This window comes from Histoplasma capsulatum, genomic scaffold, assembly GCF_000149585.1.
Source record: "Histoplasma capsulatum NAm1 scaffold_8 genomic scaffold, whole genome shotgun sequence".
NCBI lineage: Eukaryota > Fungi > Ascomycota > Eurotiomycetes > Onygenales > Ajellomycetaceae > Histoplasma > Histoplasma mississippiense.
The window spans coordinates 828,309-852,024 of NW_001813975.1; the positions used below are offsets into that span (position 1 = coordinate 828,309).

The following is a 23,716-nucleotide window of genomic DNA, read 5'->3' on the forward strand; positions in this document are numbered from 1 at the left end:
GATGCAGGGAGAAAGGGAGTGTGACATCATGACAGCATGCAGATGGTAAGGATCGCGGACGACTTGCAACGCCTGTAGTCCGTCCACATGACTTGTTTTGGGGGATTTTGAGGGGGCTATGACATCAGTGATGTGACGGATTTTGTTGTTTCTTTTATTTATTTAGTCAAGCATTTTTGTGAGAAGCGGTCGCCGCCATGCTTCTGATTTCTGGAGAGCCCATGACCATGGCAATGCATACGTAGTAAAGCAACGAATGGCGAATATTATATGACGAGAAGGTATTTCCAATGATTGACCTTTCGTAGATACAGTATTATATTCAAGTTATTATCATTCAAGATAAGGTTTGTATGAAAACGAGTCAGCCAGCAAAGGCAGATGATGTCTCCAGGAAACATAGACTAGTTAACTGAAGAACGGTGACCACAGCATGGTATTCGATGCTAATACTGCTGTTCTCCGTTATATGTCCTCTCTTCTCTCGCTTCTCTCACATTCCCCGCTTTCCAACATCAATAGGCAAGCAGGAGTTGCTAAAAGCGGTTAGAAAAAGGTAATATAACCCATAAATAGCCATCCATGGGACAACAAGTAGTAGCTAAACTGGCGCCCATTTCTCGTGCTTGACGGGTTGTGCAACGCTGGAGATCCTTCGGCGAACTGGGTGCTTCAGGAGAGATAACAGCTCGGGCCCAGGGGTTGATTTTTGTGCCTCGGCGGTAAGTTAAAAACTATTAGGTTGCTTGGACCCTGCATGACCAGGACATGGAAGAACCCCACCCGACGTGAAAGGAGCAGCGAACACAGACCCGATCGAAGCGGGAACAGGCATTCTTAAATTGAGTGACAGACTTGCTGAAGATGGATGCAGTTTATGTCAGTGCTCGATTTTCCTAGGATGCGCAAGATGCGGCAAGATAGACTGGGGGCGGTGTTTACTGGAGCTTTGTTCAGCTACTGCGTATTAAAATCATTCTTTTTAAAACATTGCTCGTAAACAGAACACATATAAGGAGTAGTTAGTTATACATAACTAGCATAGACTCTTGGTCAATTCAGCAGCCCCTTTTATCAATGGTACGCATTTCGGCGGGTGAAGCGCTAGACTGAAACTTTGACTTTCTTTGGTTGAGGCCCTGTTCGTTCCCTTTTTTTTTCTTTTTTGATTCGGTTTGTGGCCCTTGACATGCTATCATCGTCCGTCGGGCGTTCTTTGGTACCGGGCCAGACATAACATTTTCTGGGGTTTTTGTTTAGCCTTTTTTTTTCTTTTAATCTTTTTTTAGTATTCTCCCTAGCCCAAGCCTAACCGCCCTGGAATTACACAGTTCACGTAAAATTTTTGCCATCGACATTGGTGCTGCTTCATCGTGATTCGTCCTGTGGATTTTGAGTGTCTTGTATCCTCGATGGTGCTAAATTTCCTGGGCACACTACCTCACTACCCCACAGATCCGCTTGTTTGCTGCACCGGTGGGCTTACTATTTGGGTTACCCAAAATGGCGGCGGGCGTGAAACCCCTGCTGCAGCGCTGCCCCTCTCCCGTCCTGGCGCTTGGTTGTGAAATAGGAATAACTCATAAGGGTCGCCCGTTTTCTCTACAGCGATTCCTCGCACCATCACTGAACCATTTGTTTGGCCTTTTCATCACAACTTCTACCCACTATCATTACCAGCTATTATACTCCGTACTCGACACTCTATTCACCCATCCATCGAGTCATCTGTGGAGCAACCTCATTGAATCTTGCCAGCCAGTTGTCGCCTCACTTTGCACATTCACCTTCAAGAAACGGGTCATTCCCTCCCCGTAAAGGCTGCTACCTCCTACAGGTTGGAGGCGTCATGCTCAGGGACTCCTCGGCCACCTACATATACTCTTCGACTGCTCTCCAAACTATGTCTCCCTCTCTACGACCCAAGTCTCCTCCTCCCTCCCGCAACAGAGCCCGCATGTCTCCCAAACCCAACCACTCCATCCAGTTAGCAAACCTCCCACGTTTCCACCCAGCCGTCTATCAATCCACATCGAACACCCTTGCCAACCAACCACCCTCCCCGCTCCAACAGCGGCCCGCACAGTCATACAGAATACCATCAGGTTCCAGGGATGCCCTGCGCCAATACCGTGACCTCGTCGCAGGTGTGACACTCACACCACGCGGCTCCTCGACAACGAGCAGCAGCATGAAGCCTTCAAAGCCGCGACTTGATCCGCTGGGTAGCCCCGGCCCCGTGACGCCCTTGGCGCTAGAGGAAAATGAGGGTGGATATTTCGTCGCTGGGGCTTCCAGGTCGCCGCCGCCAGACTCCAATACGAGCAATCATAATAATAGCCCTGTGTCGCCACGGGAACTGGTCGAGAAGCTCATCCAGCGGGAGGCTGAGAAGTTAGGGTCTCAAGGCTTGTCGAGGAAGGAGAACCAGAGTCGATGAGAATTCCACTTCGGTTCCTTTGACTGGCATACATCTTCATGCATCACGACGCGCCTTGACTTTTGTTTACTTTGCTCTAAATGCTTCATCTTCTAAGCATTTATTCTATCAGTGTAGTTTACCTCCTCAGCACGGGTGAACTAAAATACCCCTTCTGACTACTGAACACTTTTGTCCCTTGCAAGCGAAAATCAACAACAATAGCAAACAGCTATGGAACAACAGATACCAATCCAATTGACCTCACCCCATTCAACCTGCATGCATTTTTGATTCTTTCCTACTTTGTTCATTTGTTTCTCAACATGCTATTACCCTCCCAAATTGCACCTTGCCCCATGTTTTATCTGAAAAGTGTCATCAAGCAGCTGACAAAAAATAGAACCAACAACCCGAAACCAAAGAAAGGCGAAAGCATGGGGATAGATACACAGGAGCATGGCACTAAGTTCTTTTTCTTTCTTTTTTGTTTGTTCTGCATGTATACCATAACCTATTTTTTTTTTGTTTTCTATTTATCGTTTTATTTCCATTTGAACCTATCTTCACCTTTCTCTCAGATACAAAATCTACTGATCCTCGACAGATCGCGGAAAGAAGTGTAGTGCAAACCAATCTAAGATTGGGTCTGTTCGTCTCTCAGCCCCCACCTCCGTCTCTCTCTAGCCTCAGTTCATCAATCGATTGATCGTCCAAACCTGCGCAGTATGTCTATATCCACTTTATGAAATATTTCCCACTTGCCTTCTGCTGTGTGTTGCAATTATTTCTTTCCTTTTCTCTTTCCTCTTTTAGTTTTTCTTTTTCCCTCTCCTGCATCGTCTGCATTCCGTGTGTATATATATACCCAATGATTTGTCCCCCTTGTTTTATTTTTTATTTTAGTTTATTTTTTTAACCCCTTTAGTTAAACCTGGCAAATCATCATATGATAATATGATATCATCAAATGATTACCAGTGACCCACCATCCATATCCGATTCTATCCCTATCCGCTTCATGGTATTGGAGCATATAACCTGCCACTTCACCCACTGGTTGGCCTGAAACTCTCTTCTCCACAAACCAACTTCTCCACAATAATCTGGTTAATAAGCTTACCACAAAAACTTTATCAAACCATGATCTCTCAAATCATTTTACACCTCAACACTAATTTAAAAACCATCTAAGACAAACAAGTCAAACACAAGCTAGTCCCTCACAAAAGCACAAAGTGATAAAGTTCACAGAAGTTAGTTAACCAACTAGAGAACTATGATTGATTAGGGGCCTCCCCCATCCTGCAACAACCACACACGGCAAAGCGGTAAATAAAGACCCTGAAGAAAAAGAGAGGAGGGATGAAATATTTTTCAAAATAAAACCCGAGAATCAAAACAATATATTGTTTTGTTTTGACTGCCCATATATTGTCTGCGGACAGAAACTTAACCACAGCAGGGCGGCGTGGCGCGTGGCACGCAACCCGTGGCCCGTGTCTGGTGTGTGGAGTCAGAAGCGGACCAAACGGGCGGAGAAATGCTCCTTTCATTTCGTCATAAGCGGCGCCCACATTCACCCCACAGCTCACTAGTCGAGTGCAGCGCGAACCGAGGCCAAAATCAGCGCCGTTGCTTGGGGCAAAACAAAAAAAAAAAAAAAAAATGAAGGAAAAAAAGAAACAAAGAAAGAAAAGCAAAAAAAAAAGTGTAAAGAATAAAAGCAAAGTAAGAAATAAACAAAAAAAAGAGACCCTTTCTTGCCCCCGGCCAGGATCGAACTGGCGACCTTGAGATTGCTTAAGCAGTTTTGTTTGCTACCTATCATATTTTATAACCTTTCCTTTTTAAGGAGCAGATCAATATGAGACTCACGTGATAACCAACTACACCACCTGGGCACAGAGGCGGGAAGGAGTTGATTTCAAGCTGACATCGGCGGGATTGGATTGGGTGGTTCGTGTGAGTTGCTGGCTCTCTCTCTCTTTTTAATCGTTTTGTTTTGTCAATTTGCTTGTATTTTGAAAAGCGAATGATTTGTTCTTTATCTTTATATTTATCCTTGAATTTCTTTCTTTCTTTCTTTATTCTTTCTTTTATTGTTACTTGATTTGATTGCCTCAGTTGGCGATTTCCGTTGTGGAGTCAGACCGAAAGCTGAACACATTATCGTATTTTCTCGGCGGAAATCTACTATATCCGAACCAGAAACTTTGCCCAGCACTTATATAAAGATGGATAACTAGTTAGTTAGTCAATCCAATTATTCAAAATCAAAGAATATGCCTTATCAGGCTTGGACCCAATTATTTGTAAATGGATTGACGAAAGTCCACGACTATGTGTGTGAACACTTAGGTGTGCAGAGCGGGTTAAACTTCAAGAACTTGCTGCGGACAATGTAACGTCATTTTACTTCTCTCCTTGGAACGTTTGGCGATACAATACACATTTCAATAGCGATTGCTGAAATTGAGTGTCACTGTAGGCGGAGAAATGATATCATGTGTAACATTCCGATAAGAAAGGAGAGGAATACAAGTGGGAGACATGGTGGGATGCAGACGAGAGCATATATCTCAAGATTTATTAACCATGTCAATCACAGAAGGAAACATGAAAAAATAAGGTAAGAGGGAGACAGTGGCCATTGAGTATATTCACTTTTGCGGATTCCCACTATATTTCAATATCGTGAAGTCGAACCCCTCCTGTTGGGAGTCAAGTTTGACACAAAACACAGGTATCACGTCAACTGCCCTGGCGGATTCCGAGGGGTCACATCATTTCATCCACGCTGAATTTACCCTACCAAGTGAATTGGCACTAATTATTTATCACTTCTCATACTTTTCCTATCGCTTGCTATCTAACTTCCTCATTGCTGATGGCGGAAAATCTACATTAAAACATACCCACATCGTCAATTTCAGAGGTTTTCAAGAGAGAAATAATAGACTAAAGGTAGTCCTAAACATGTCCATCTTGTCCAAGATACCACCCCTGGGGAGTCAATGATTGTTTTTGAGTAGGGGACCATCTCGCTCTGAAGGATTTGCCGCTTAAGAAAAAGAGTATCTTCAAAGACGATAATCATGGAATTGAACAACTCCATGATCATGATATTGCTCAAATAGGTAGGCTTCATATTTCGTAGAGCAGTGAGGGGAAATCTATTCGGGGTGGTTATCCAAGCAGGTTTTATCAACTCCAAACGTGACCAAGATGGAATTATTACCGAGTGAGAATAGCTTTGGATTCTTGGAGTTACTGCACACATCCCTCCTGGATCACATATGATTTAAAAACAGGCCGGGAATCATGAAACACATGCTCAAGGACTCATTGTGGTGAATTTCTTTGCTACCTGAGTTTTTGGATTGGTGTATTTATGCAATGCAGAAACGCATCATATCCGCCGCCAAGGAAGATAGATTGGAGGCAGGCATGGATCTTTTGGATATTGTAATTCAGTGCCAAATCTGATAATTTACGAATGAAGATTGGACTGAATAGGGTTTTGAAATATCTCAATGATAACCCTGTGGTCCGCGTCTTTGAAGTATTCACAAAAACAGCCCGCGCAGACCATTCATTCTTTTTGGAAAAATATAGCAGACGACTTCAAATCTCTTTATCTGTTTAATATCAATTTTTAATATGGAAAAGCGGATCACTGTTTATGAGGTGTTAGCGCATAAGTTGTTTGAAAGTAGTTTGAGATAGAGGGAGAACATACATTTCAACCCATCATCCTCAAGGGCTGCCATCGTGTCGCTATCCAAGTTTTGTGGGAGCATATCACGAACAAAGAGCAGGTTCTTGTTACGAATGGCTTGTGACTATATCATTCGATATATTTCATTGTGTTCGTGGACTCATTGTGGCTGTGGCTCTTCTTTTTCTCCTTTTTTTTTCTCCTTTTACATTCGTTTTTAAAGGGCTGACAACCCTATATCCATTTTATAATAGAATTATCAATCATGGAAGTTGTAACTGGTTTGTCACGTCCACCATATTCAAATATCACGTGAGGCCGATCACGGACCCGCTGGCTATTTTTTTAAGAAATCAACCACGAATGCGTCAGCAATGCCGTTATGGATAAGTTACATAAATAATTTCAATATAATTTTCAGACAAAAGAGGATCAGTTAATCATCTTAGCTTACAGCCAAGGGAAAGGAAGTTTGGAGAGCGTGCAAGCATCGATGTTCTTGCAAACCAGACTAGTGTCCAGTTCTACAGTAATAATCTCCCGGAAGCAAAAATATTTTCTCCTTCCCACCAGATCCTGTGGGAGCTGTACGCTGAAATTCTGATTTGATATTCGGGGAATGGGAAACCAAGAAGGGAATGGAATTCGTGGAATCAAGTCAAAGGGGAACAGAAAGGAATACAAGGGATTTGTGGCAGGAGTGTTCTCTGGCATTGCCAAGTTGGGTGGTGAGTTTGACTCCTTTTTTGTCATTATCCCTGCTTCAATATCCCATTTCTTTGTTTCCTGTGAAAAGTCAATATATCCTGCGGGGACATAGGGCAGATGTCTTTATTATGGTGCTAGATATAGGTTTTGGCTTTATAGAATAACTGCTGTTTATATTTAATTTAAAATGGGATCATGGAAATAGCTGACGAGGTTACCCTGACCTTACGTCGGATGATTTATAGTGGGACATCCGTATGTGATATAATTTCTACCTGACTTTGGGTTTTCCTTCTTGCACGCTCTAGGCATGCATCACTTACCATTGGTCAACAGCTTTGACACCATCAAGGTTCGTCTTCAAACAACGAAATCTTCACATTTCAGCGGCCCTCTAGATTGTCTACTTCAGACTGTGCGAAATGAAGGGCCAAGGGCCTTGTATAAAGGTGCAACACCACCCTTGATGGGGTGGATGGTCATGGATTCGATGTTAGTCATTGAAATTGATTACCCATCTCGTTCCGCACAGCATTCTTCTAATTTCAACATAGCATGCTTGGGTCATTGACGCTCTATCGCCATTTCTTGTTCAAAAATGTCTTTTCAAACAAACAACTACGACGACTAATACCGTTTGCTTCGGACAAAATCCCAGATCGACTATCCAGCTTTGGCCATGGCATCGCTGGAATTATGGCGGGCTCAACAGTGAGCTTTATAGCAGCACCCGTTGAGCATGTGAAAGCACGATTACAGATCCAGTATGCAGCTGATAAGAGGCAACGGCTATATAGCGGTCCGATCGACTGTATGAAAAAAAATTGTATGTACTTTGAATAGTCTTGTTCATATTATTTTTGCTTTCTTTAACAAATATCAAGGTCTAATCCTCCCATTAATCTCTCGTTCGTTCTCACAGTTTCGCGAACATGGCATCGCTGGAATTTATCGCGGTCTCGGTGCCACTTTGATCTTTCGCTCATTTTTCTTCTTCTGGTGGGGAACTTACGATATTTTCTCGCGATTAATGAAGCAGCATACTCGACTATCCACTCCCGCCATTAACTTTTGGGCGGGTGGGTTGTCAGCGCAAGTGTTTTGGCTCACATCATACCCCTCTGATGTCGTGAAGCAACGGATTATGACGGATCCGTTGGGTGGGAAGCTGGGTGATGGCGAAAGGAGGTTTCTACGGTGGAGGGATGCCGCCGTGGCTGTCGCGAAAGAAAGCGGGTGGAGAGGATACTGGCGCGGATTCTTGCCGTGTTTCTTGAGGGCATTCCCAGCAAATGCAACGGCGTTGGTGGCTTTTGAGGGAGTGATGAGATATATAGGATAGAATTCCCTTATTGTGGATTTATTTCGATCATTTTGCATTTTGGCGATAGATTGAATGCTGGATAGAACAGATACTGTGATACCTTGTATAAATAATAAATGTGTGTGGGCACATAATAAAAATAAGAACCATACAAGTAGTTAGATGTTGACAAGTCTTTCTGAAGTAAAAGTTTCCTTCACGTTAGTCACTGACAGATTGTCCACCAGCCTGTAGATTTAATGGGCCGTTCCATTCCACCTGGGATTTTACCGTTCAGCTCAAAATCCTATCTACTAGTGAAATGGGAATTGGGGTTTGCGCGCTTTTGGCGGCGCGAGAACAGGAGCAGCTGGATCACTCAGTAGAAAACCACAAGATCAATTCATACAATATCTAACAATCTATCTCGAATAACATGAAGGACAACATGTAGGAGGATCAACTAAGAAGAAAAGAAAAACTGTTATACAACCAAAGATATAAGGAATCGCATGTGTGAACAACGCTCTCGTATATATATATATATCGTCGTGTGTGTTGGTTGTTCCCATCGTTCGCCCCTTCGCATTAGGAAAGGGCCTAGATATGCAGGAGAATGCCCCGGTGAAAAATTTACCCGTGCCGGATTTCCACCACACTGACCACATGAACCATCCATCATCCTCCACATATATATATGTCCACCACCTTCGCAACATGAGGTTATTCGGACATGGAATGACAACATATAAGCGTACCGTTGCACGATAATCCATAATACTCTGCAGTCGTGTTATTTTCTGTGCCGGATTCGGCCCGGCTTCCTGATATCAGTATGGATGAGAGTACCCCCGCCGTGGTCAACCGCGAAGACCCCGGTCCTGTCATTTCAGTCTCATCGCATTCAGTCGAGAACAGTCCTAGTGCAACTGGAGATAAGACTAGCCATGATTCTGTCGGATCCGGGCTCTCAGCTCGGCGACTGAAAAATAAGTTCAAAGGCATGAAGTCCGAGGCTAAAGCACTGAACGATTGGGCAACTGGATCCTCATTGCAGGAATTGTTGTTAACAAAGTATGGACCTGACATACTACCGCGTATCTACTTACCACTGAAACTAGCTAACAACAGTCAGATTATGGGAGCAGGTTATACCCGTTGAAGATCGGGGAGAAGAGGCCGATTTTCTGACCAACCAACCCTCCGCTATAAACATCGGCCGACCTGCATTCAGCCTTCCTGCAATGAGCAACAACTTTCGACGTTTTAATGCTAGGCATGATAACCCTTTTTCTTTCTGACTTGCTAGTATATATGCTCCCGGTTTGCTAATTATCTTGTAGAATCGGGATTGTATTTTCTTTCCAAGAGCGTGTGATTAACGTCCTGAGCTGGCAAACTCAACGCACACCTTGTCTTTCCTATCTGTCTATTCGTTCATATGTCTAAATCCATATTTACTTATAATTCTCCCATTTGCTGTATTTTTACTTTTCATTATGGTGCCGGGATTTCTTGCTCGTCACCCACCTCCGCCCGTCTCCGCATCAACCTCCAGCCCCACCGCATACTACTCGTATGAAGGGCCTGCTCTTGCTCCAGCGCAGACCATCAAACCCGCCTCAGAAACTTCAAAGGACTTCTTCCGCAATATGCGAGACCTCCAGAATAGTATGGCAGATTTTGCGAACCTGCACGATGCCACCGTGTCGTTGTTATCTCCGGCTACGAATTTTTCTAACGAAATATTATCATCCACGCTTTTTCTTATACTCACCGTTCTATCTGCTATTTTGTTTCTAACCGTTCATCTTATCCCATGGCGCACGTTGTGCCTGATTGGTGGGAACGCCGCTATTCTCGGAAGCAATCCTAGTGTTGCAGCTTTTATGCAACAAATAAGGAGTCAAATGAAAGAAGCAGCCACTGAATTCCAGAATACGACCGATGATGACTTCTACATCATTTTGGGAATCCCGATTCCATCATCACCATCAGCACTCCTTACATTTCTTAAATCCGCTGCTGCAATTTCCCTTGATACGTACCCTGAGGAGCGAGAAGTGGAAATTTTTGAGCTCCAGCACAAATCGCTGTCGCCATACTCAGCAGCTTCTGAATGGGCATCGTTCGTTTTCACCCCCACGCCCTATGATCCGTTATCTCCATCTCGTATCGCAGGCGATCGACCAAGGGGTACTCGATTTTTCGAGGATGTCAAGCCCCCGCCAGGCTGGAAGTGGAAGGGCAAGAAGTGGCAGCTAGACCTCGAATGTCGCGAGTGGGTGATAGAGCGGATGATTACGGGTGTCGGATTTGAGGTTCCGGGCTACTCCAGCGGCGATGCAGTATCCGAAGAAGTGGGAGGCTGGGTCTGGGATTTACCATTCCATCCTCCTGATGAGGATGCATATAACGATGATGTCTTGGTGTATGGGGACAATCGTGAAACAAAGGGAAAAGCCAAGGCTGAACAGGAAGAATCCAAAGGGAAGTTAGCTAAGGGGAACATTGAAGAGAGCCTCACAAAGATTGAGGGTACGGGAGAATGGAGGAGGCGGAGATGGGTTAGAGTTGTGCAGCGTGCCAGTGTCGATGACAGCGGTTCTGCATAACTATCATTCACCTATTTTATGTGATGTCCAGTATACGAATTGCACCTGATGATGTCACGTTTACGAATCAACTGAGTTTTATGTTGAACAATTTTCACAGCTTCTTGCAATCATTATTTACATTATTTATGACAAAGAAGAGCATTAAGTGGGCATTGACAACGAGCGTGTGCAATCGTCCAACATGTACTGATTAGCGTGGATCCATTGATCCAATCTGAAACGTCATTGCCAGGATAGCTATCAGAAGCTCAGAAGGTTGCCCAGGCAAAATTATCCGCAAATCCACCACCAAGAATATCACTGATTTTAAAAAAGATTTATTGCACAATTGATTATTTTGAAGATGTTAGCAGCCTCATACCTAGGAGTTGCGAGGGACGAATTGCAAAACACGTGACCCAGGGGTAGCCTGTGTTGGGCACTAGTTGCCCAGGCGGCCCTCCACCGCACGTGATTACCCCTATATATAGTTAGCTAGCGATCGCACAATGAGAAGATCAACCATCCCACAGGTTATGGCCCGGATTGCAGATTTTTAAGAAAAACAGACGTTTTGATTAGAATACGCTGCGACTGATGTTATATTGGATGAGTTAAACATTATTCCCCTGAAAAGAGAGCTCTTTGCCTATAAAAGTGGTGTAATTGACGGAATTGCTGTCGAGACTGCTGCAGAGATTTCATTACTATCTTGAAGGGATCAAAAACTTATTTATTTATTTTCATTCAGAACCTCCCTAAGTCAGATTGATTATGAGTGGTTCTCGATTACCTGCGACCCCAATATCAGGACGTAAGAAGACACTACGTTCGCAATCAAGGGTCCCCCAATCCTTCCCCCCTATTACTGAGCAAGAATCCGGCTCAGAAGCGGAGGGTGATCAAACTGAATACGCGATGGCAGAGGAAGATATGACAACCTCTGGCTCCGCACACGATACTGGCAAGATGCCAGAACGCGAGGAATCCGAGGATGGCACGCCCAGTCCTATGCCGATACCTACGCCGAATCCTAACGGCATGGTGACCATGGCAGCAGCAGATCTCATTGCACTCTGCGAGCGACTGATATCAGCACGCGCGCCGCCACCTCCTCCACCTCCTCCACCACCTCCACCTCCTCCGAACCCTATACCAGAAGAAGATCCGAACATGCTGGCTCGCGAATACCAGAAGGAAGCGCAGGCCTCGTTGAACACAAAGTCCGTCACCACGTTCGATGGCACCAACTACCAGACGTGGAAGATGGCGTTCTTGTCGGATGCAGAAGTGATCGGTGGTGCAAATATTCTTAATAAGAACCAACAGGAACCACCTGAAGGTTTATCATCGCTCGATCAGCGATATTGGGTGATACGTTCAAAACTTCTCTTCCGTCGCATGTTGCAATCCCTAGTAGGTTCTGTCCGTTTGACCATGGGATCCATTCAACCCGACAACGCGGCGGCCCTATGGAACAAGGTAAGCGCAGTATACGCGATATCCCTAGGGGAAGAAAGGATTAACATCCTTAAAGAATTTACCCACTTGCATGTCAAGGACGGTGATTACCTGGCGTACGTACGCCGATATCAATACCTGTCTGCTCGCATGCGACAACTAACGGAGGACCGTGGTGAGAACTACCTCCATGATTTCTTTATTATCGGCCTCCGAGATTATCAGAGGACCTATGTTAAATCACGCCTCGATACGTTCTACGGGACGGGTCAGGGTCCGATTGTCAACCTAGATATCAACGATCTCACAAAACAAATTGCTCACCGGATGAGTAAATCAGAGGGTACTGGACGCCCTAAAGCTCCAAAGGCCAACGCGGCCACCAATGATAATGACAACACAACTTCCGCCGCAACCGCAAAGTGCGGATACTGCAAGGTCCCAGGGCATATAAAGGCTAATTGCTATCATCTGAACCCTGACAAAGCACCCGAGTGGTGGAGGAAAGAGAATAAGGATAATAAGGGCACTGACAACACTGAAGGTGCCAAAAAGAAGGGAAAGGATAAGAAGAAGGACAAGGATGACGACAAACCTACTGGCACCAGAGCGCCAGATCTCCTTGCATCGCAACCTAATGCCAACGCAGCAATTGCTTTATCTACGTCGTCCGCTACAACATCCAAACCTTGGTATCTCGACACCTGCGCAAGCTTCAATATGACGGGTGAAAGGCACTCGTTGGTGCGCGCAAAGTCGTTCGAAGGTGATTTAGAAATTACTACCGCGGACGGTGGCGTAGGACGGGTTGAGGAGATAGGTGATATCCTTCTAGAATCAGAAGGGGGGGATATCTCAGTGGGTTACGTCCACTGGATCCCCAATCTAACAGTCAACCTTCTATCCTTTGCGAAGCTAGAAGATCAAGGCTTCAGATACCAACTATCAGATACCACCCCTTCCTATTTTACAATAAGGGCCCCGAACGGTGCCAACTTCACCGCTGTTCGCACGTCCAAAGAATCGGTCTACAAGATAATAGAACGAGAATCTCAAATAGACGTCCATCACCCGTCCCAGGCCGTCCATTTTATGGCCAAATCTTACAATTACGGGGACGCAATGTCGACAATCGCGGGGAAACCTAACGATCAACCTAGCGATCGCAACCCCCTGACAAGAACACTCATGGAATGGCACGTCACACTAGGGCATATCCACGCTGGCGCGATCATTGCACTAGCGAAGGACCCATCATCCGGCATCCGCATCAAAGGATCTAAAACAGGCTTCTTCTGCGATAGCTGCGTCAAAGCAGGCATGACACGCAAGTTCTCGCAAACTCCCATGCCACGAGCGTTGCGAGCAATGCAACGTGTTCATATCGACCTTGCTGGCGGTGGTCGTACGCTGGATGACATGTCCGATTACCCTATCGAATCTCGTCAAGGGACCAAATATTATATGCTCATCACCGATGACGCCACCCGCTACAGGTGGATCTATTTTTTACATACCAAGGACCAAGCTGTCGAAATTTACGCTCACTGGGTCCAATTCATGAAAAATCTCGGCTTCACGCCACCGGCGCTAGTTAGGACTGATATCGATGGTGTCTTTCGATCTAACAAGATGACAACAATGATGACCAAAGATGGCACTATCTGGGAACCTACTACGCCCCAATCTCCCCACCAAGATGGTGTTTCTGAGAGAGGAATCCGTACGATAATGACACGCGCAAGGGCAGTGCTTTTAGGCATGAATATACCGAAGAAGTTCTGGGCAGACGTTCTCGAAACGGTGGTTGCAATTACCAACAACACACCAACATCTACCACCCTGTATAATGAGAAATACTGGCCTACCAACAACGCCGACGAAGCACCTGCGCGATGCCCCTATACGGTCCCATTCTCAGCACTAACCAACGCCCCGCCCCAACTTCGCCATTTTAGGGAGCTAGGTGTTGATGTTTACGCGCACCTTCATGGATCTCAAAAACCTACTGACAAGCTGTCCGCTAGGGCAGAAATTTTTAAACTTATAGGATTCCGTGGTAACTCAATCTACCGCCTCTGGAGTCCTACAACTGATAAAATAATTGTCACCAGTGATGTCGTTTTCCCTGCAAAGGAACCTACAACCTCGCAGGATGACACTAACCACACGACACCCGAACCTGCAAGTCCAGCGACTTATCTTGTTGATGATACTACCGTTCCTGAATTAGCTGACGCCGAATGGGTAAGACCAGCGAAAGCGTTCGCCACCTACGTTCCTTCTCCCCTCACCGGTTCCGTTCCGAAAGGATATAAGGATGCCGTTAGTAGACCTGGGGGGGTTGGCGAATATTGGCAGAAATCGATGGAACGCGAGATTGCAGATTTGGAACGAAGGAACACTTGGACAATGATCCCACGTTCTGACGTCCCTTCTGGTGAGCCAGTGGCCCCCGGCCGCTGGGTTTATGTCGAAAAAGATCGCCCCCAGGATCCCAACGCGGATCCTGATGGTATATTACGAAAATCTCGATGGGTAGTGTGCGGTAATTGGTTAAAGAAAAGCGCACGCGAAGAAACATACGCGCCCGTCGTTAATGACGCTACTAATCGCATGATGTTCGCGATAGCAGCGAAGCGAGGTTGGACCTTGCGCCAGGTCGATATAGTGATGGCCTACCTACACGGCCGACTTGGTAAAACGATTTATATGCGGCAACCTACCGGATTTGAGGTGGGGACTCCACACGCGATGGTTTGCGCTGTCGGAGGCTCCCTATACGGATTGGACCCTGCTGCTAAGATTTGGTACGATTTCCTTACGGCATTACTCCGCGAGAATGGCTTCAAACCTAGCCCCTACGACCCTGCTCTATGGCGCCACACGTCCCGCAATCACCTTTATATGACAATCTACGTGGACGACCTTCATATTATAGCAGAGGATCCGGCAGATGCCGATTGGCTAGTTGACACCCTCGCCAACAAATTAGAAATAAAGGATTTAAAAGAACCTTCAAAATACTTAGGCATGGAGGTTGAACGTCGCCCTGATGGTGCTATAAAATTGACATTGAGACGCTATATCGATCGTTTAGTGCAAGATTTCCGCCTAGATGACGCCGTCCCTGTCCCTACGCCAATACTTGAAGGGTTGAAGATAGACGATACCCCTGTGTCAGAACGAGAAGGAGGGTTCACCAAAAAGCGATACCAACACGGAGTAGGGTGCTTGCAGTATCTGGCAGTCAAATTACGCCCAGATATTGCGCGAGCAGCATCCCTACTAGCGCAGAAGAATACTGCGCCTACACCTAAGGCGTGGAGGGCTCTCCTCCGCGTCATACAATATCTAAAAGGAACGAGCAACCTTGGCATCTTATACGAAGGCCCCAAGAACGAGATCGATGAATTCCCCAACGCGTCATATCTGCCGATAGGTTATACAGATTCGGATTGGGCAGGACCGTTGAACGGCGAACGCAAATCTACTTCAGGCTTCATATTCAAGTTAGCAGGTGCACCAATTTCATGGCGTTCGTCCAATGAGAAGATCAACCATCCCACAGCCTGCAACCTCAAAAATCGTAACCGAGCTGTCGAAGTCTCATTGCTGATTCATGTATTTTTCTTTGGACCAGGAAGTCCGCTCTTCTCCTCCTCTGGTACATACCTCCTCACTGGCTTAAACAAGGGTGTGGATCAGATAGTAACTGAGGAGTACAACAAAGCTCAAATGGAATTTATGAACATCTTGGCAGATGAAGAAGAGCGAGGTGACGGTGCGAGCAACACAATGAAACTATCGACTGTCATGAACCAGGTTTGGGAGATGGGGACATTTTGGTATAGCCTGGCCCTGTCTGTCCAGCCCGACTGGGCTTTTCACACTTTTTAGCAAAAAACTCCAACCATAACTAACTGGAAAATGTCCTGATCATGTTGCATTTCACCAAATCATGCCATGGTACTGGGCATGGGATACAGTGAGCATTGTAACACGCAAGCTCGCAGATAGACAGAATTACGATACTCGACTTCGGCAAGTGTTTGATGGAGACACTCACACAAATCAGAATTTCAACAACTCCTAATTTGGTCACTGCCTGGCCTCCTTGTTTGAACCCGTCTGGTTCTGCTCTGTGAGTCCTCTATGAATAGCTTCCTCGAGGCGAACTTGGCCTTTTCATTCTTAATCCTTGCTTGAAAACCTTTTGAAATCAATCGTGAGTATTGTGAAAGATTCATCGTACAATCAGGACGAACAAATGTCCGTATTTGATAATAGCGCGACTCAATAAACTGAGTTGACATCCTTGGACATTTGAGTTGGCCCATAGCAGTGGGCATTTGAACATTAATCCGGAGCAAGTTGATAAGTTGGGCGTTAATGGGTTAGCACATGAAAAAAACAGAACTACGCTCTCAAAGCCAATCAGGCGCGTCGGAACCAATGCAAAGCGCCCGTGACTCCAAAGGTGGAAGTGGCTATTGTGCCAAACTTCGTTGACATGGAAATATTTCCCTGGCTCAGGTTCCATTGAGTTCTCGTTGCATGATATCTGCCCTTCAACCCCAACTTGGTCTACATACTAAGGAGGGTAATGATCCCCATGAGCTTGCGAAGAATGTTATGAAGCCTATCCATGGTCCTGTTCCCAGCGAATTGAGTATTTGCCTGCTAACAACATACAGGAAGTGGCAGGCTAGCAGCTACAGAAACCGCGCTAGGGGAAAAATCTTGTGACTTTGGCGGATGCACCCTTTAAGGAAAATCCCGATCAAACTATGGGGGTAACGACGGACTAAATACTGTTTTACGGCATTCCAAAGCCCTGTTGTTCATGGTGCCAGTCGCTAGGACAAGTCCCGCATGTTGAAAGGAGGCCTTCCCCCCGAGGGATCATCTGGTAAACTCAGCAGCGCAGGTCATCGGATCCTCCGCTATGCCACCGAGGGCTTACCGCGCGTTGATCAAGCGCGGTACGAAGAAAGCAGAGCGCGGAGAATTGAGTAAGCCTTCATTACAGAGAGATCGATTCGCTCCTTATCAATCGAAACTCTCGAAATCCTCTTATAATATCTTATCCTTAAGCCCTCGTAATCTCTTGCGTAGATATCTTGCTTGTTGACCAACCAGATAACTATTTAAGCCTTATCTAACGGCTCCTCATACTAGTTATACCTTCACCTTCTTGTGTGGCGCTTCTGGGAATCCTCTAGGCGCCGCCATGTTATGATAGATTCTAAATCTTATTTTTATAACATATATTATTTCTATATGAGAATTTTCTTATAAAGGGATTAGTGTTGACATCATTCACTAGCTACTAGTAGTATTTATATACAGCATATTCTAGCAAAAAAGGTGTACTTTTAATCATAAATGTGCTATTTGGGGATTGCAATCTTGTAGGAAGGCTTTACGCTACGCCAAAGCACCAATCCTTAAGGTAGCCAGCCACCCGCTCCTCAAGATATATATATAAAACCTGGTCGTGGGGAAGCTACCTGGACAAGGCCCAGGGATCTCGACGCCTAATCACGTGCGGCGGGGCGGGCCGCTTGGCCAACGAACACGCGAGATTTAACCACTGCCTTGTCTGATCTGAGCTTCTTATCACTGAAAATTGAGATGTATAGTGCTTGAATTGCCATATATTGTCTACCACATCCTGTACAAGTAAGCAAGCAATAATTAAGAGTGTACGGACTCAGCATGACAGAGTTTACATTTACAAAATCATTCCTCTTGTCACTTGATTCACAATCTGTGAAGCTCCCCAGTGATCATGTCTTTGATCCCAGCAGCTTTGAGACTCCACATCCTGTAAGGAAAACCAATCCAGCTATAGAGTGTCTACGATCTGACTGTCCACAGTACACCCTCACCCGCCTCTCTGATCGCCACCCCCCGATGCCAAGGAAGATAAAGCAACCAACGATTCCGGGATCATCAAAGTCAATAAGAATTCATCTGAAGTCGGCCCGAAATCCAGCACTACATATTACCCTGGATAATTGCTCCATACCATCTACCTCAGTCGGGGAGCTCAAGGAAGTCGTCCAAGAGAGGGTCCAAGTGGGGAATGCGCGTGTGCCCCTGGATAGAATAAAGATATTGTGGAAGAGGAAACCTGTGCAAGGAGAGACAATAGCTGAGATTCTAGAAGGTGATTCTACAGTAATATCAGATGGAAGTGAGATTGAATTGGGTGTCATGATTCTTGGTGGTGCATCACTTATCTCTGCAACTCCCAGTGCAGGGGAAAGAAAACACTCAGAGAAATCATCAGAGACACTCTCTACTCAAGATCTGGTTGAAAATGATGCACGGAATGTGCTGGCAACTGAAGAGTTTTGGGATGATCTAGAGTCATTTGTGAAGACTAAAGTGAAGGACGCAGTGTGGGCATCCCAGATCAGATCTGTATTTAGAAAAGCATGGGTTTCGAGCAGGTAGTCAATGCATATTCGACATTCAGTCCACTGTATAATGGACAGCTTAATTGGTACAATTTTAACGGCATACCAAGAGGTTACTTCTTGTCCGTTTTGTCCACTCCATCTCGTCAACAACAACAGCAAACAAACAAGAAAGCAAAAAGAGAGATCCCCCAAATTGATTGAAGAGGGATCCTTCCACCAAGGATATGGGATATATCTATCTCGGAGGAGCATTGAGTAAGGCGCAGGTTGGTAAAGGAAGAGCTTCCAAGAGATCAGAGTTTCCAGGCGAAGGGTTGCAACTAATTTTATTCACTCTTCTATTATTACAGCAGCTCCTCTTCTCTCGGTTTCAACTACTAAGAACAGCGACAACCAGATACAGATGGCGAAGTCACTCTGGACTAATCCATACCAAACAAAACCAAGAAGCATATTTCTACAACGAATGCTACAACCAAGCTTCCCACCAACCCGTTAGCCATTGGAGACCTTCCCGTTGCCGAGGCAGAGTTTAGAGGGGCATTCGCTGCTGTTGTTGAGGCCGTGGGAGGAGGGACCGTTATTGTAACGTCCTTTGTCGAGCGTAATACTGTTTCTGCCGACGAAAGGTCGGTCGAGATAGTGGGCGCATTAGTCGTGCGAGTCGCGTCATCACCGCCGCTGTTGTTGCTTTTTGCTGAAGATGCAGTTGTGTCCGGGGAAAATGGCGCTGTCGGTTCCGGCGTATAGGTAGCCTTAATTCCATAGTTAGTTAGTGTCGTTAGTGCGGATGAAACCGTGCTTTGGAATACTGGCGCCGCTACTTGCTTTAAATTTTACTTCATTTTTGTCGTTTACGCTATATTCCACGCCGTTGAAGATGCAGACTGGATATATAGGTTTTCTGGAGGATATCTGGCCTGTTGTTTTTTGTTTTTTCCACCGGGTTTTCACACGGACATTAGCTTATTCTTTATTCTTTCATACATCGGCCCTATGTTTCGTCCTTTATATCATTTAGAATATTATTAGCCACCTACAGTATGCATCTTTCTTTGTGCCGACAGGGTCAATGTTTTTGAGCCTTGACTTTCGTTATTAGTATTTAATTTTTTTTCTCTTTCTCATTTTCTTTAATAAAACGTGGTTTCTTTCCCCCTGGATACATCACTTACACTTCGCGGCAGTCGATTTGTTTCGGACCTCCTTTTGCACACATTTTGATGAGGAATGGAACTGTTCCGTCTGGTGATTCTCCACAAGTGTCTTCTTTCCCCCCTAAACAATTAAGCCCATTCAAGAAATCCGGAAATGAATATCCAAGCCTTGAGTTGTATTTGTATCACAGTCAGAGGATTTCTTTCCACTATATCTTATCTTGGCTCTAGAGTACTTACAACTGTGCGATCGAAAGATGGCAAAGCAGCATCATGCTCACCAGCATCCGGGCTACTGACATCTTAGGCATTATGGGGGTCTTGACGAGACGCCAGAGACCAAACGAGATACTCAAATATTTTGAGATGCACAGAGGATGTCAAATAACGGAGCGAAGATAATAGATTGTGGCGTGATTAACAGCAGAGAGATATCTCAAATCAAGGTTCTCACTCACTCATAATGGACTTGAAAAGAGGGGGAAATAGAAATTTTTTGGCAATTAAAAACGATATCTTAGTACATTTATAAGGAGCCGGTTTTGAGAATGTGCCAAGGGCAAGCTGTGTGTTATTTCACTGTCTTTATACCAGGATGAATGCGTAGTTCCGGCTGTGTGTTGAAAGGAGGCGACATAATGCCCTTGATTTCATACATTTAAACCAAGGAGAAAAGAAAGAGGAAACGGTCAAACATTAGTGAGTTTCATTACTTTCATGACATTTGATACCAATTTTTATTTTTGGGTGATCTACCCGCATTGCCCAGCGGCAACCTACCGTCGACAAAGGTAGCCATGCAAGTTGCCCGTCATCATCTGAGTACGCCGAGAAAGGATTTGCACATGCCTCGCACCACTGTAGAATAGACCATAGAAGTTCAATTCCTTCAAGCACGAAGTGAAAATGTACCTCAATGTTAAGGTTAATTTAGCCCCACAAACCAACGGCAAACGGAGTCATCTGCAAAAATCAATCCTCGAGTTATCATGGCAAAAGCGGGATGCTGCATAATTGGTCTCGTTGGTACCTAAAATTAGGTAGCTAGTAACGATATTGACCAGCGAGAGTACCGTATCGGCCAGGATGTTCACTGAACGTAAAAAGAGCAAATCCAAAAAGATTTATCCGGGCTATGTCTTCGGCCCATGGGAACCGTGCTGAAGATTGTGTCCATGAAAAATAAAAAGTCCCATCCCTGTAAAACGCCATAACAAAACCAGTTTGCCCATTCATCTAATAATTGAATACTTTCGTGCGTAGGTAAAAGTTCCTGTTAGACATTTCCTCGTTTTTCCCTCCACTTCTTCAGTCTCCGTTTTATGTCCCCCTCCGTTTGCTGCATAGGGTTCAATCTCGTATCCCTAACCATGGCAATGATATTATCGCCATGCTTTGCCACCAGTCTCTCTAACCATTCCTCCTCGCGCTTGCTCTGCTGTCTAGGCTGCTTCTTCTTCAACGCCTCCTCTTCCAAAGCAGCCTGACGCTCCAGCGCTTGAACTACTGCCGACGACGTGCTGCTTCCATGAATTCTCAAAGCTGTATTATTAAGGACATCATCCCCAACTTCATTGAGCGGATCTTCTAGCGGATTTGCTCTCCGATGCTTTCTTCCAGCAATTTCCACCTCCTCGGTTTCGTTCTCAGGGTGGATCACGCGGAGAATCTTCCCCGTTGCCGGATCTCGTTCGACACGCATCTCTGCAGGTTTTATCATCTTCACACTTGCCAGGGAGGGTAGGAGATGTAAAGAGTCTGCTTCCTGCCGGCCATTTGACGGGTCGTCAGGTTTGTTCTCCGCTCCGCCAGTTGGGGCGTTGAGCTGGGACGCTAAGCCGAGTCGGCGGTAATTTTGGGTCAGAGTTAATTTTTTATCCCTGTGAAATGTTAGATTGTTATAGAAGTGTAAAAAGCAGATTTTTGGCAAGGAGCTATGTAAAAGGATGTGCTATTTACCAATTCTGCGCGATGATTGCGTTCCCGAGGACATTGATTTTCTTGTTGCCATTTTTCAGGCGGTTGGACTTTTGCTTCACCCTTGGAGCACCTGAGCGATTCTTCTTTTTTTGTAGAATTCGGCCCATATCAAAACCAGGGGACTCTAGGGGAGCCACTTGTAGCTGTTTGTCCTGACGTCGAAATAATTTTTTGAGCAAATCTGAAAGTCGATGTTTGCACTAATTCTTGGCATATTTGCATTTCTCCTCACATGAATTTTAGGCCAAAAGAGGAAATAATGTCACGTGGAGTGCTCGAACCCTACACCACAATTCGCTTAGCGACTTCTGGCTGCGAGGAAAACTTTCGATCCAAACGTCCAGCGACAACGACGGCGATAACGACAAACGCTTGTAGACGCAGCATTCCAGGTGAGGATACTATCGCCATTGTATTTGCATTCTTACGCCTCACAATTACTGACAGTCCTTGAATTCTAGTCCCTAATTCAAGATGAGTACGTCCCGATACAACCACCGCGTCCCCAAAACCTGCTACTCCTCACCAATTCGTCCTTTAACTATTATGGTTAACTAACATATTGAATAGCGAAGGGAACTTCTAGCTTCGGCAAGCGCCATAACAAGACGCATACCCTGTGCAGACGTTGCGGTTAGTCTGATCTCTTGGAATCCGTTTGTTAACGAAGCTTTTGGATACCCATCCCATTTTGGTTCCAGGGATATTTCAGGCAAGAGAATGATGAACTGAACAATATTTGGGACAATTGGGAATAGGCCGTCGCTCTCTCCACATCCAGAAGCACACATGTTCATCTTGCGGATATCCATCCGCTAAGACTCGGAAATGTACGTGTTTTTGAACCCCAGTATTGAATCCATTCGACCCATTCGAGAAGGGAGGCATTTGCAGTCGCTCCGGGGGAGGGGGGGCGGGGGAATACCAATGTGGAATGTAGAAAGCAGATTGGGAAAATTATATTTTTACTTACTTAGATGATTCTGCCTTCAATAGACAACTGGGCTGAAAAGTCTTTGCGACGAAGAACCACCGGAAGTGGACGCATGCGATATCTCAAAACGGTCGACCGCAAATTCAAGAACGGATTCCAAACCGGTGCTCCGAAGGGAGCTCGAGGGCCAGAGAAGCATTAAGGTCATGTGTGGGTTGAAAAGACGGCTTCCAACGACAATGCGGGCTAAGGGTTGAATTATTATTTTCCTTTTCCTTGTGGATGGCCGGGTTGATTTCTTGTAACGGCTCAGGGGTGTTTTAACTGTTATTTTTTTTGTTAGCGTGCTATCAACATTCGAACAAAAGAGAAACAACCTATTTTGCCCAATGGGAAATCGCGGGGATAGAAAAGGAACGTGGCATGCGCCTTGTGCATGACTAGTTTAATGACATGATGCCTGCCGTCAATGTGTTTCTTTTAACATCAACAATTCTTGTTAGACTTGGAACTTTTTAAGTTGCCCCTACATGTTATTCCTCAATCGGTCCGCTTCATTGGCCCTCTTTCCTTCTCCAACGGTTTTATGATTCATTCAATGCTTTCAACAGGAGATTCAAATGCTGGACCAAAATTTACACTGAATTTATACGAATTTCAATCCATGGCCAATAACTTCACTCGCCTCTCTCGAAAACGCGAGCCGCACCATCTCCTTGTACAAAATATAATACCTCCTTCTCTTCTAAGCTTGAATGGTCATGGCTCTGATCTTTATTTACAATCCCTACTTCTGGAACCCATCCACCCCCTCTACTAATCCGTAGCACTCCGCTGACATCACCAGCAACACCCGTATCCAAACCTCTCAGTTGCATAACCATCCTAGCTTGATGCGCCATCCCCACAACTAAGGATGCATGCTCCCAAATCAAGCGGTGTTGGCTGTTGGTGTGTAGACTCGACCGTTAATCGCGTGTATCAGAGGTGAATCGGCTGCAAGTG

At 45.4% G+C, this 23,716-nt stretch overlaps 10 protein-coding genes and 1 non-coding gene across 11 annotated transcripts; 7 read left to right on the top strand and 4 right to left on the bottom strand.

The window, feature by feature from the left end:
- Positions 1-1,503: 1,503 nt before the first annotated feature.
- Positions 1,504-2,440, top strand: HCAG_07224 (predicted protein; the record flags this gene model as incomplete). Its single annotated transcript, XM_001537752.1, has 2 exons — positions 1,504-1,800; positions 1,838-2,440. The coding sequence occupies 2 exons, from the start codon at positions 1,504-1,506 to the stop codon at positions 2,438-2,440; spliced, it is 900 nt and encodes a 299-aa protein (XP_001537802.1).
- A 1,743-nt stretch (positions 2,441-4,183) lies between these two features.
- On the bottom strand, positions 4,184-4,323 carry HCAG_09436. Its single transcript has one exon. It is a non-coding gene; the product is annotated as a tRNA-Met (tRNA).
- Positions 4,324-6,759: 2,436 nt separating this feature from the next.
- On the top strand, positions 6,760-7,916 carry HCAG_07225 (hypothetical protein; the record flags this gene model as incomplete). The annotated part of the gene is made up of 5 exons (XM_001537753.1): positions 6,760-6,868; positions 7,094-7,103; positions 7,185-7,340; positions 7,403-7,671; positions 7,771-7,916. 5 exons carry the CDS (start codon positions 6,760-6,762, stop codon positions 7,914-7,916), a joined length of 690 nt encoding a protein of 229 aa, XP_001537803.1.
- A 1,070-nt stretch (positions 7,917-8,986) lies between these two features.
- On the top strand, positions 8,987-9,313 carry HCAG_07226 (conserved hypothetical protein; the record flags this gene model as incomplete). Its single annotated transcript, XM_001537754.1, has 2 exons — positions 8,987-9,225; positions 9,283-9,313. 2 exons carry the CDS (start codon positions 8,987-8,989, stop codon positions 9,311-9,313), a joined length of 270 nt encoding a protein of 89 aa, XP_001537804.1.
- Positions 9,314-9,650: 337 nt separating this feature from the next.
- On the top strand, positions 9,651-10,841 carry HCAG_07227 (conserved hypothetical protein; the record flags this gene model as incomplete). Its single annotated transcript, XM_001537755.1, has 2 exons — positions 9,651-10,689; positions 10,798-10,841. 2 exons carry the CDS (start codon positions 9,651-9,653, stop codon positions 10,839-10,841), a joined length of 1,083 nt encoding a protein of 360 aa, XP_001537805.1.
- Positions 10,842-11,522: 681 nt separating this feature from the next.
- Positions 11,523-17,451, top strand: HCAG_07228 (predicted protein; the record flags this gene model as incomplete). The annotated part of the gene is made up of 6 exons (XM_001537756.1): positions 11,523-15,019; positions 15,068-16,057; positions 16,552-16,605; positions 16,907-16,954; positions 17,132-17,224; positions 17,391-17,451. The coding sequence occupies 6 exons, from the start codon at positions 11,523-11,525 to the stop codon at positions 17,449-17,451; spliced, it is 4,743 nt and encodes a 1,580-aa protein (XP_001537806.1).
- A 479-nt stretch (positions 17,452-17,930) lies between these two features.
- HCAG_07229 (predicted protein) lies at positions 17,931-18,674 on the top strand (the record flags this gene model as incomplete). Its single annotated transcript, XM_001537757.1, has 2 exons — positions 17,931-18,041; positions 18,093-18,674. 2 exons carry the CDS (start codon positions 17,931-17,933, stop codon positions 18,672-18,674), a joined length of 693 nt encoding a protein of 230 aa, XP_001537807.1.
- A 296-nt stretch (positions 18,675-18,970) lies between these two features.
- On the bottom strand, positions 18,971-20,108 carry HCAG_07230 (predicted protein; the record flags this gene model as incomplete). Its single annotated transcript, XM_001537758.1, has 5 exons — positions 18,971-19,097; positions 19,133-19,395; positions 19,481-19,560; positions 19,816-19,918; positions 20,079-20,108. 5 exons carry the CDS (start codon positions 20,106-20,108, stop codon positions 18,971-18,973), a joined length of 603 nt encoding a protein of 200 aa, XP_001537808.1.
- Positions 20,109-21,073: 965 nt separating this feature from the next.
- HCAG_07231 (66S preribosome component NOP16) lies at positions 21,074-21,884 on the bottom strand (the record flags this gene model as incomplete). The annotated part of the gene is made up of 2 exons (XM_001537759.1): positions 21,074-21,677; positions 21,757-21,884. 2 exons carry the CDS (start codon positions 21,882-21,884, stop codon positions 21,074-21,076), a joined length of 732 nt encoding a protein of 243 aa, XP_001537809.1.
- A 367-nt stretch (positions 21,885-22,251) lies between these two features.
- HCAG_07232 (predicted protein) lies at positions 22,252-22,968 on the top strand (the record flags this gene model as incomplete). Its single annotated transcript, XM_001537760.1, has 4 exons — positions 22,252-22,255; positions 22,364-22,410; positions 22,536-22,607; positions 22,774-22,968. The coding sequence occupies 4 exons, from the start codon at positions 22,252-22,254 to the stop codon at positions 22,966-22,968; spliced, it is 318 nt and encodes a 105-aa protein (XP_001537810.1).
- Positions 22,969-23,388: 420 nt separating this feature from the next.
- On the bottom strand, positions 23,389-23,613 carry HCAG_07233 (predicted protein; the record flags this gene model as incomplete). Its single annotated transcript, XM_001537761.1, has 1 exon — positions 23,389-23,613. One exon carries the CDS (start codon positions 23,611-23,613, stop codon positions 23,389-23,391), a length of 225 nt encoding a protein of 74 aa, XP_001537811.1.
- Positions 23,614-23,716: the final 103 nt, after the last annotated feature.